At 32.1% G+C, this 12,677-nt stretch overlaps 1 protein-coding gene across 12 annotated transcripts in view; it reads right to left on the minus strand.

The window, feature by feature from the left end:
- LOC145317130 (putative protein phosphatase 2C T23F11.1) overlaps window positions 1-12,677 on the minus strand; it is a 15,379-nt gene continuing 2,702 nt past the window's right edge. Inside the window, exons 2-10 of one of the 12 annotated variants that reach the window (XM_080158051.1) lie at window positions 10,481-10,748; window positions 9,400-9,993; window positions 8,889-9,022; window positions 7,877-8,476; window positions 7,464-7,636; window positions 3,824-5,130; window positions 3,329-3,455; window positions 1,686-2,506; window positions 1-1,017 (exon numbers count right to left, since the gene is read on the minus strand). In XM_080158051.1, coding sequence (XP_080014177.1) covers window positions 8,047-8,476; window positions 8,889-9,022; window positions 9,400-9,993; window positions 10,481-10,543 — 1,221 coding nt within the window. In that variant the 5' untranslated portion in view covers window positions 10,544-10,748 and the 3' untranslated portion in view covers window positions 1-1,017; window positions 1,686-2,506; window positions 3,329-3,455; ... (1 more) ...; window positions 7,464-7,636; window positions 7,877-8,046. Of the gene's footprint in view, window positions 1,018-1,685; window positions 2,507-3,328; window positions 3,456-3,823; window positions 5,131-7,463; window positions 8,477-8,888; window positions 9,023-9,399; window positions 9,994-10,480; window positions 10,749-12,677 lie in introns of all 12 variants that reach the window. The other 11 variants (XM_080158054.1, XM_080158053.1, XM_080158052.1 and 8 more) reach the window with 11 other exon arrangements.

A 12,677-nucleotide genomic window follows, 5' to 3' on the forward strand; every position in this document is an offset into this window, starting at 1 on the left:
TCTGAAACATAAAATATAGATTAGCAATCACAAAAATATGAAAGAAAATAATTTATTACAATTAATAATTAAATAAATAATATTAAATTACAAAACTACATGCATATATAATATATTATAAGTATTGGCAAATGATTTATCTTTTTCGTACAATTTTTCAAAGAAATTCAGAGTAAAAATTAGGACAAATGTGTTAGTTTTCTTTAGAAAACATGATATTTGGCCTACAATTGAGGAAAGATTAATTTTCTTTCATTTACCTTTATAATATTATTTATACATCACATTCGTAAAATTCAAACAAATGAATAAAATATCTGTGAAATACTATTTCTGCAAAGAAGGTATAAGGGCAGAAAATATTTTAATTTTTAGCGATAAAAAGCTACGCAGAACCAACTCTTGTTTACAATGTAACCACAACCAGGCTTACAGCTTGGTCTAAAAGCTGTTTATTAAGTTATGGGTTTGTCAATGTTTTGAGATGTGCGTTTTGACATTTCTGTGTAAAATACAATAATAATCTTAAAAAATAAGGATTGGAGGTGTATTTTATTTTGCATAAAATAATCACAGTTAGTCAAAAAGCGTGATCATAGTTTTCTTCATTCTTTCGTATAAATTGTCTTGCTCCATGTCAAAAAATGCTTTGAAAACCATATTTTGATCCTCATTCAGCTTTGCTGCCTGCAATAAAATGACGTAAAGCATTTTATCTTGAAAATCTACGTCGAACATTTTACACACCCTATATTTACGATCAAAGTTGTGTATGAAAGGTTTCATACGCTGGCCTTCATTTCTTTTACATTCATAGAATTCTTTGAACACCAGGAAACCTAACCAAAACTTGTTTTCAGCTTCAAACTTTGCCCTCATAAAGTTCATAATCTTGGCAACCCCATTGGGATTGTTTGTCAGAGCCTCTTTACCACCAACAGCCGTGCATAGATCTTGTCTCAGGTTTGAACCAAACCTGTCCGAGTGCTGGGGAATAGAGTTTAGAAGAACAGGTCCCTGCACATGGTGTTCAATCAAAGCCACTAAGATCTTGAGGATTAAATAATGCAAATTTTCTTACTATTCATGAAAACCTATTACTTTGATTAATTTACTTAAAAACCTGTTGAAAACCGCTGTTAAGTTTCAAGGATTTTAATAGTCAGTAAATGAATTCCACGTATAAGAGCTTAATTCTTAAGATAATTCCTTTTTACGTTGAGTATCGCAACCCCCTTCCCTCCCCCTAATTGTTTTTTCCCCCAAGCCTACATCTTCTTGTTATTCAAATTAACAAAATAATATCCTATTTTATGAAGTAGCAAGCTTATGTCTACAGTGAAGGATCTCGCTATCTGCTGAACCAATATGGTTCTCCTTTACAGTGAAGCTTCTTTTTAAAAACTAGTTTGAGGGAGATTATCTCCAACCTCCCTACACAAAATGACTCCCTCCCAAAAAGAATTTTTTTCGGCTTTTCTTTTTAAAACTCATTAACAAATAATAGCGAGGGGGGGGGGGTTGACTTTTCCTCCTCCTACTTTAAGTGGCCCTAGAGTTCTCTAGTTTCTAATAAAGGGCAAATAGTAGCAAGGTACATTTAAAATAAATTCAACATTTTGGAAGGGTTTAATTTAGTCTAGTTAGCTTTCAACTTCTGTATAACAGTTTGATTGAAAACCTGCCTGATCGGAATAACTCAGGTTGAAACAATCATTTGATAATCCAGACCACAATTTTACAATATTATCATAATCATCAAATAATATGTAGTCATGTACTGTTTTCCAATGAAGGACATTTTTGATAACCTGTAGGTACTTTTTCTGTAAAAAATAAATTGGTATGCAATATTTAACAAATGAAACAAAGCTTTTCTAGAATTAAGTGATTCCGTGTGTCTGTAGGAGAAAGGTCTGCTAGTTAATCATCATGTTAGATAGTCTTTTTGACACAAGTTGACGACAATTTTTCCTTTGTCATAATATCGACGTATATTCTAGACTAATTTTCAAACAAATTATGTGCAGCTTTGACCGGTGTAGTCAGAGAAAGCAAGAAAATGTTTCTCAAATAAAAAGACTAAAATGCAAAAAAATACCGAAGTTATTTAATGACCTTTTTTTAGTAGCTAAGAAAGTTATGTTAATTGGAAAATTCTACAGCAGACGAAGGGACAAAGTAAATTTAAAAAGGAAATTTCCGAGACATGAAGATACGAATGATCAGAAACCATTAAACTATTTTTTTGGCCTTTGATGGAAAAGGCAAAAACGAAAAGATTTTTAAAAAGACGTAGAAAAAAAAACAAATTATAAACAACACAGTAATATTAATCATAAATATGGCTTTATTATTACAACTTTTAGAGATCTTTATTAAATCATTATTAGAAAACAAATATCATTTTAACTACAGAATAAAAAAATAATCATTTCAATTAATGTCCTTGAACCTGATTTATTTTTAAAAAGCTAGGCTGAGCAATCATCAGAGCTTACAGACGCTAAAAATATTTTTAAAAAAGAAAAAATGCGGAATTTTATATTTCCAGATTAGCTTTAAGTATTCCAGTACTTTTAAGCAGCTCACATAATTTTGTAACATCTATTATGCTGAAAAACCAAAGTACTAAAAATTGAGTGAAGAAATTAATTAAAAGAAAAATTAATAAAACAACATCTTTAAAATTAGAGAAAAAAATAAGTCAAACTACTTTGCGAGATTCTTTGACATTATATTTTTTGGCGTTGAAAAAGTCTTTTCCATTATGTTTTCGAAACCGATTAATATCCACTGGATTAAATCGAGTTCTAAGCCATAATTGAAAAATCATGTAGTATAGCATCGCATTACAAACAATTTTTCAAGAATATAAAAATAAAAATCATAAGATTAATACCAGTTTTGTTACCCCGGGGGGCTAACAAAACTGATTTTAATCTTATATCTTATTTTAATATTCGCGGAATGCTGTCTATAATACGATGCGATTAATAACTATTTATTTAATTCTAAATCAATGGTTAAGTTTAACTAAATATTATGACCAAAATGAGAAAATGATAAAATACAAAAAATGAATAGGTAGTAAACATCTATTTTTATCTAAAATTATAATTTTAAAAAAAGAAAAAAAAAGGAAAAAATTCCAATTTAAAAATAATGAATAAATTTTCAAACTTAAAACTTAAGCACATTACTTAAATATTGTTTACAAAAATTTGAAGTGCTTACATTGCAAAACGTATTAGATAAATTTAAAATAAAATACATTTTAGATAATTAACTCTTGGATCAATTTTCATCTCAAATCCTCTTAAAAAACCTCAAAATATATGTATCGTTATTAAAGAATTTATATAGACAAATTTTAAGCATAATTAATGAAGCAAAATTAGGTTTTGAACACATGCATTTATAGAAATTGGTGGGATTATGTCACTTTTTGTAAACTGACATAAAACATAAAGGATTTACTTAATAAAAATGTCTAAACTTGGATTTAGCTCTGCTTTAATGAGGTACAATTTGAAACTGTTAAGAAAACGCGGCGGAAACGTTGCTGCCGCCGTCGAAACCTAAATCCTTCCTAAAATTGGTTTTTCCATTTTCGCAAAATCGCAATATTTTTATTTATTTAAAACCAACTTATATTTTCCTCCCAAAATTTTGTTATTTCTTTATAGTTACGCATTGTAACTCATAAAAGCAACTATTGTGCCAAATCCCAGCGCTAAAAATATCCTTTTTTGGTTGAGTTTCTTTGTGTTTTAGGTTTGGTGTCAAAAAGTGACTCATTCATCCCCCTTCCCCGCCCTACCAAATAGACCACTGTGCAGTAACTAAAAAATATATAATTAATTTTGTATCACATAAAGACATTACAACAAGTTAGATTACATAAAATATTGTTTTTCATTTTACATTTCACATACATATAATATTTATTTTTCACTGGGACTCATTATCGTATCTTATGTATATATTCAGTAAAGCTTTAGAGTTGTATTGCTAGTTGCAGCAAATTCGATGAAAATAATTAGAAATTATTGGATGAACATTATTTATTAGGGATCTAGGAATAGGGCAATCGACGGTTAATCAATCTTACCCCAAATCAAATAAGTGACAGGGGTGTATATTCTGCAAATTTTACCCGGCTGAGGAGGGGAGGTAAAAAAATAAAAAATATGTGGTTGGGGAAGAAAAAATGTAAAAATTAAGAGAACAGAAAGCATTTTTTTTCATTTTTCTTCCCTCTTTGGTGAAAAAAAACTAAAAGAAAATGTGGGAGGGGAGATAATATGAATAAAATAAAGAGTTTTGAAAATATTTTTCCATTTTATCCCCTTCCTTGCTGGAAAAAACTAGGAGGGGAAAAAAAGGTAAATATATTGGGGCAAGATTGTTTAATTTTTAATTGATCCCTCCCTTCCTGAATGAAAGACTGGTTCAAGTTAAACATCAGATCCTTGTATATACGTAATAAACTTCGGTAATTCGAATTTGACTTTCCACTTATTATTTTTGATTAGTTTCCTTTATGATAAAAGAAGCTTTCTTGGGATATTTATTATCTTTCTAAAGAAGCATTTGAAAATGATTTTACCCGTTTTAGATCTATAATAGTTAGAATTTAAAATCTCAATAATTATTTTTTTAGTTTGTAAGTATCTTATTAATTTTCCCCTGTCATTTCCAGATTATTTTTAATTATTAATAATTTTAATGTTATTGAACATTTTTTTCAGTTACAAAATAACATTTTGAATAGATATAAAACGAATGAATTTATGTTATAAGTTATTGAAGTATGAATGAGATGAAATTAAGTAATTTTTTTTAATGTGGATATATTTTGAAGGGGATAGTTCCATCAAGGGTGTCTCAATAGTATTTTAGCTAGTTAGTCATGTTATTGTTGATACTCAAAAGTAAAATCCTAATAAGCATTGAAAATAAATCAAACAAAAAGTTTAGGACATGTTCAAATTTTTAAACCTTACACAGTTAACGGTAAAATATTGCTGCAATATATTAAATTACAACTAAACTAAACCGTACTACCGGCTTTCCTTTTCTGAAAATCTAATTAAGAAAAAAAATACACTTTATACATAAAACCACCTGGTGCATTATTTGCCAAATGTACCACTTTTCTGCACTACCTCTCCGATTTTGTTAATACTCTATATTTTGGTCCGTTGGGTCATTCAAGGATGCTGGATGGCCAAAAAAAAGTTTCAGAGTCCCTGGATGTCTAGATATCTAGCTATCTATGAAGGTAGGTAACAAAACTGTAAAAAACACCCATTTTTTCACAATTTTAAAATTTAATTTTTTCATCAATCTTACATCCAATCTATACATTTTATACACCAAAATGATTGCTTATTCATGTAAAAAACGCACATAATGCTATTTTGGCCAAAACTCTAATTTTACAGGGTGTCCAACAAAAAGTGTATTTTGGATATCTAGCGTAATACCCAAAATACCTGTCCGAAAAAAATCATTTTTTTTGGCTTAAATCCTGTGTTTTATCTGTGTGCATATGTGGTATATAACGGTTCGGACCACCCGGGACTATAAGGTTGTCAAATTTCACTTTGGGACACCCTGTAAATGTGATTTTAGCGTCTGTAGAGCTAAATCTTGGTCCAAATTGGCTATTTTTTTTCAAATTACTCTAATATGTGTCTTAGTATGTTTGGCCATAGTGTTTTCTGACCAGATCAATATTTTCATATTTTTTGGACACCCTGTATTTTCAAAAAAAAGAGAAAAAAATTTTTTGTTTTTTTTAAATTTTTTTTCTATTTTTAAGTTACTTAAAACTGTCATATAGATACAGATTTTGACTAATAACAATAATATTTGCCTATTTTACAATTTTTTACACTTTTGGGACACCCTGTGCATGTTTTTGAAAAATGATGGTTTTTGCCCATTTTTTGGGGGAAGGAGTCGTTTTAGGGCCATAGACTATTTCTTCATTTTTATAGAACTTTTCAAGACACATCATTTGTTATTTATGCAAAAACCGCAGCGGTTATTCATCGCCAAAGGCAGAATTTTTACGTTTTCTGCCGTTCCCGAGGTTCTAATGGGCATTTGTGGTAAGAAGACGTTGATTTATCAAGATAACTGTGAAATACTTTTATTTAGGCATTTTAATTTACTAAATTTCATGTGAAGTAAATTTTTTGTATATCCAACCGATTTTTGTCAAAAGGAATTTCAAATGCACATGATTTATGTTTCTTTTATCACTTATGTTATAGCAATTATTTATGTTATATTCACTTCATTTTCTTGTTTTAACAATTGAAATCCATCTCGACGAAAAACGGTTAGCTGCACAAAAAATTTTACTTAATATGAAATTTAGTAAATTAAATTGCCTAAATAAAAGTATTTAAGAGGGATCTTGATAAATCAACGTTTTCTTACCACAAATGCTCATTACAACCTCCGGAACAGCAAAATCGTAAAAAATTCCGCCTTTGGCGGTGAATAACGGCAAAACGGTTCGGTTTTTGCGGTTTTTGCATAAATAACAAATGATGTGTCTTGAAAAGTTCTAAAAAAGTGAAGAAATAGTCTATGGCCCTAAAACGACTCCTTCCCCCAAAAAATGGGCAAAAACCATCATTTTTCAAAAACATGCACAGGGTGTCCCAAAAGTGTAAAAAATTGTAAAATAGGCAAATATTGTTGTTATTAGTCAAAATTTGTATCTATATGACAGTTTTAAGTAACTTAAAAATAGAAAAAAAATTTAAAAAAAAACAAAAATATTTTTTCTCTTTTTTTGAAAATACAGGGTGTCCAAAAAATATGAAAATATTGATCTGGTCAGAAAACACTATGGCCAAACATACTAAGACACATATTAGAGTAATTTGAAAAAAATAGCCAATTTGGACCAAGTTTTAGCTCTACAGACACAAAAATCACATTTACAGGGTGTCCCAAAGTGAAATTTGACAACCTCATAGTCCCGGGTGGTCCAAACCGTTATACACCACATATGCACACAGATAAAACACAGGGTTTAAGCCAAAAAAAATGATTTTTTTCGGACAGGTATTTTGGGTATTACGCTAGATATCCAAAATACACTTTTTGTTGGACACCCTGTAAAATTAGAGTTTTGGCCAAAATAGCATTATGTGCGCTTTTTACATGAATAATCGATCATTTTGGTGTATAAAATGTATAGATTGGATGTAAGATTGATGAAAAAATTAATTTTTAAAATTGTGAAAAAATGGGTGTTTTTTACATTTTTGTTACCTACCTTCATAGATAGCTAGATATCTAGACATCCAGGGACTCTGAAACTTTTTTTTGGCCATCCAGCATCCTTGAATGACCCAACGGACCAAAATATAGAGTATTAACAAAATCGGAGAGGTAGTGCAGAAAAGTGGTACATTTGGCAAATAATGCACCACCTTAATGGAAATATCCCTTTGAATGGATGTCCTAATTCTTCTTGCATACTTTTAGAATTAAAAAAAAAAACTGTCTAATGGAAGACACAGTAAAGAACCAAATTGATTAATACTTTTCATTTCATCAGATAAACTACATATATCTGGACCATGTTAGAAAAATTCCGAAGATTCTGTAAAATAACTTTATAGGCTGCCAACGCCACTAACGCCAATTCACCTTTGTTAATCTTAAGAAGCATAATAAGGTATAAAACACGAGAAAAAATACTGATATTAAGCAATTTTTTTTGCTAACTGATCGTTAATAAATGTATCTTTTAAATTACATATTGATTTTATTAGCTATTTAAAATAGATTCCAATGATGTGCAAACATAAGTTGTGCTGTTAGCTATATAACCGTAAGCAGCCTTTAAAGTTGTTGAAAAAGTCTTCTTTCTTATACAAATTCTTTAGTATGACCTCAGTACAAATGCGCAACTTTAGTAATTCATATATGAAACTATGGAAGAGTAAATTCCACAATCTAAGAATACAAAAATGAATTTCACTGCAGCTCCGTCCTTCGCTTCTTTTCCTGTCATTTGTCATTCTGGGTGTTCTCTTTATTGTCCACATCACAACCTTCCTTGCTGTTACCATTGTCATTATTATCATCAATCACATTATTTTCATCATTGCTACAAGCATCTGCCTCAGCTGCAGCATCAATCTTATTGTCATTCGAGTCATCTTCACTGGTTCTACTGCTGCTTGCGGCTACAACAGCCGCCACCGACATTATAGCATCCTCGCCACCATCCGAAGCGGTGGCGGTAGCTGAAACTGCCATGGCGGCGATCTCACATTCTTCGTCGTCCTGCAGCTGTTGCCGTTCCTCCCGTTCTTTGGCAAACTGTTGGCATCTAGTGACAAGGTTCTGCCATGGTTTGCCGTGTAGGAAGCAGACTAGAACAACAGTCATGTTGTCACACCCCAGACCACCTACTTGACAGTCGGGAGCAAGACATCTGAAGAAAAAACGTTCCTTAGTGCATAAATATTACAACAAAGACAAAAAAAAAGTTGTGAATACCTACCGCAAATGCTTTGATATATTTAGAAAATAATGCGTTAAAAACATATTACGTCAATTAAAACCGTACTTCGAACGATAAAAATAGATTTTAATTTAATTGAGAAAGCTATACTTTACAAAGCAAAGTGAAATTAAAGGGGCCGGGCGGGGGTTGTGTGTGTGTGTGTGTGTGTGGGGGGGGGGGGGGTTAAGTATCGATCCCGTAAACTAATTTAAATTATCTGATCATTTAGGCCTGCGGCTGCAACCTTTTCTTATACAGATATTCCTAGAAAATAAATTGGGAAACTTTTTTTGAGTTTTCCTTTATAAAAAAAAAGGATTAAAAAGATTATTTTATATACCTGTCCATGAGCTGTTCACAGATGTCCTCTGGTTGTGTATTAGCCGCAAGCTTGTCCACGACAAAGTCACACACTTGCTGATTATTCAACACATCCCAGATACCATCACAGGCCAACAGAACAAAGTCAAGATCCTGCAAAATAAAACAAGGATGATTTAACAAAGATTTTAAGATATAAGACCATGGACGACAAATAAAAGTACGTACAACCCACTTACGATAAACAAAATTATCCCTGAAGGTTTGTTCAACCACAACTATTTAATAATAGTCTTTCAGTCGACGAATGAGAGGTCATTCTTTTATTTTTTGGACAGGACAGGACAGTCATAAGTCCCTTACTTTCACTGAATCAATATGTACTGTACATGGAAAAAAAAGGCTACCATTTAGGTCGTAATGAGTACTTTTATAAAGGAGTTTTAAACAGTTGACAGTATAACTTTTAAAAAACTTTTGGCGAACTTAAAACTAAATGAAAGAAAAAAAAATAATAAAAAGGTGTTTACCTCTGCAACAACTCTTGTTTGAACGTCAGGTTCAGCCGACACGATCTGTTTATTTTGAGGTAGCTCGTCGTCAGTTTTGAAAATGAAATCGCCGAGTGCCCTCGACAACGCCAGGTTGCCGTTCACCCGATTGAACTCAACAAATCCGCCTGCAGAAACAATCCTCTCCATCTCCAGCGGATCATTCGGCTTGTGGTCGATAGACAATGCAACAGCATCGCCGTTCACACCCGCAATACACCGTGAATCGCCGGCGTTGCCACACCACAGCTTATTATCTTTTAACAGCACCATTATGGCGGTGCAACCCGCCATTTCGTCCTTAAGCTCTTGGCTGCCCTTCATGGCTCTGTCACACTCTAGGAAGCCCTCTCGAATGGCCTCAGGTATGTTTCCCTCCTGATACTCCGCTCGGTTAACTATGTGTCTGTGCAGGTGGATTGAGGCGTGACGGGCCACCATGGACCCGCCGTGTCCGTCAAAGACAGCAAAATAGGCGGCGTTAGGATCTTCTGGTGAAAGTTGGAGTATGTGTTGGTGTGCGTCCTCCATTGTGACTCTCCAACCTTGCATAGAGCTGGAAGCAACAACCAACTAAAATAATTTAAAAGTTGCAAATTATGTACATGTAGAGAAAACAAAAAAGAGGCGGAACTTTTTAAAACAAACACAATAGATCTAAGCAAAAGTGTCGATAGTTTTAGTGATAAACGATGCTTACAGTTGTAACTAACAAAGGACAATTATATTATTTCCATACGTTTATTCCCAAATAAAAGGGATAGTTGCATCAGAACTCGAATCTAGTAAACATCTTACTTTTCCTGTTCAATGGTTTAAACAACATTTATAGAACATGAATTTGAAAGAAATTCAGCGTCTTTTTTATTACCACGAATATGATAATTTAGGACGTAACACAAAAACGCCTGGTTGTAATTCATTTCTACATCGATTATCTTCAATCTTCATGGCTAACCTATATTTATCATGTTCTACAAAGACATTTAAAGGTTTTATTAATCGAACTACCCGGCCTTTCTCAGTGCATTTCATGAAACTATTCCTTTAAATATCTTACCGAATCATTTCTGACACTCGTTGTCTCCTTAGTTGTGTTTGGTTCTGACAAAGTCTGTCCCATTTTTAACAATAATTAAGATCACTTTTTTGACAAAGTTTATTTTTATGTGCTTTTATGCACACGAATATTTATTCCACTGCTTCCTATTCCCGCGCACTTCAGACAGACGTTTTGTAAATATGTCACTTGTTGAAAACGGTCATATTTGTTTGTTTGATAGATATTAATGAGTTACACGGTCACTACAAACGGTCACCAATCCATCCTTTAATTAAAGATATAATGTTTATTATAAATATTATGCTTGTATAGTGTATTATTATGCGAACATGTATTTAAACTGCGTAGAACTATAAATATTTGTGGTGTAAGGAACTGTGTCTGTGAGTGGTATAGCAGCATTGCGCGCGTGTAATGTCGTCGCTGACTAAATTAGGTTTAATTTTAGATTTGATATTAGTGGAAAATAATAATGATGTTTAAAATGATGAACAGCGCGTCAAAACTACAAATTTACCCTTTTAAACAAATAAAATCTTTAAAATTAAAAATAAAAGGAAAATAAACTGAACGAGTCCCTATTGCATAAAAATTAAAGAATTATTTTCATCTTTTTTGCGGACCAATAAGAAAAAATCGTATTAAAATCTGTATTTATTATCTAAAAACAGAAAAGAAATAATGGTTGGAAACACAAGGTTAGAGAATAAATATTAAGTCAATATTATTCCAGAAATTTTACGTGAGTTGTGTTGGCGAGAGAAAAATATACATTGACGTATACATCTCATGTTTGTTTAAGAGAAAAGGAATACACTTAATTATAATGTAGGTAAATATTATTCTATGCACAAGAACGGTAAGAAAATGCATGTACAAATACAGATTTTATGAAAAAAAAGAGACAATTTACTAAATTAACTAGGTATAAAAATGTTAGTTTTTATAGCAAAGTTTTCTTTCAGATAGTAACGTGGTATTTTTAGACAATTCTTGTGGCAAAGCTACTCTTTTAAATTAAGGGGGGGGGAAGTTCTGCCACTTTCGCGTAAACAGTGTGCAGTGGACTAGGTATTGATTTTAGATTATAGGTTATTTAGGATAAAAGTTTACTTTTGGGTATTAGTTCACGTATATTTAATCATTTTTTGAATAGGTCTCCAGGTTCAGGTGCTGCAGGCTGGAAGGTCGTTTCTGGACAGGTAAAAAAATTAAAAAAATTTAGTTTGAAGAGTTAGAGAGCAACTTATAAAACAAAATATGCTTCTTTTTGAATGTTATTAACATATCTGCAGAAAAAATTAAATTCGGCCTCCAGGTTCAGGTGCTGCAGGCCTCCAGGTACACTCTGGACAGGTAAAAATTAAGTTTTCTTATTTGAAGAGTTAGAGGTACACTTATTTAACCAAATATGCATCTTTATGGATGTTATCATCATATTTGCAGAAAAATTTAAAATCGGCCTCCAGGTTCAGGTGCTGCAGGCCTCCAGGTACACTCTGGACAGGTAAAAATTAAAATTTCTTATTTGAAGAGTTTGATGTAAACTTATTTAACCAAATATGCATCTTTTTGGATGTTATTACCATATTTGAAGAAAAAATGACAATCGGCCTCCAGGTTCAGGTGCTGCAGGCCTCCAGGTACACTCTGGACAGGTAAAAATTAAAAACATTTATTTGAAGAGTTAGAGGTACACTTATTTAACCAAATATGCATATTTTTGGATGTTATTACCATATTTGAAGAAAAAATGACAATCGGCCTGCAGGTTCAGGTGCTGCAGGCCTCCAGGTACACTCTGGACAGGTAAAAATTAAGTTTTCTTATTTGAAGAGTTAGAGGTACACTTATTTAACCAAATATGCATTTTTATGGATGTTATCATCATATTTGCAGAAAAATTTAAAATCGGCCTCCAGGTTCAGGTGCTGCATGCCTCCAGGTACACTCTGGACAGGTAAAAATTAAAAAAAAATATTTAAAGAGTTTGATGTAAACTTATTTAACCAAATATGCATCTTTTTGGATGTTATTACCATATTTGAAGAAACAATGACAATCGGCCTCCAGGTTCAGGTGCTGCAGGCCTCCAGGTACACTCTGGACAGGTAAAAATTAAAAACATTTATTTGAAGAGTTAGAGGTACACTTATTTAACCAAATATGCATCTTTTGGATGTTATTACCATAT

The sequence above is a fragment of the Acartia tonsa genome, chromosome 4, assembly GCF_053477335.1.
Source record: "Acartia tonsa isolate MP-2025a chromosome 4, ASM5347733v1, whole genome shotgun sequence".
NCBI classification, from domain to species: Eukaryota; Metazoa; Arthropoda; class Copepoda; order Calanoida; family Acartiidae; genus Acartia; species Acartia tonsa.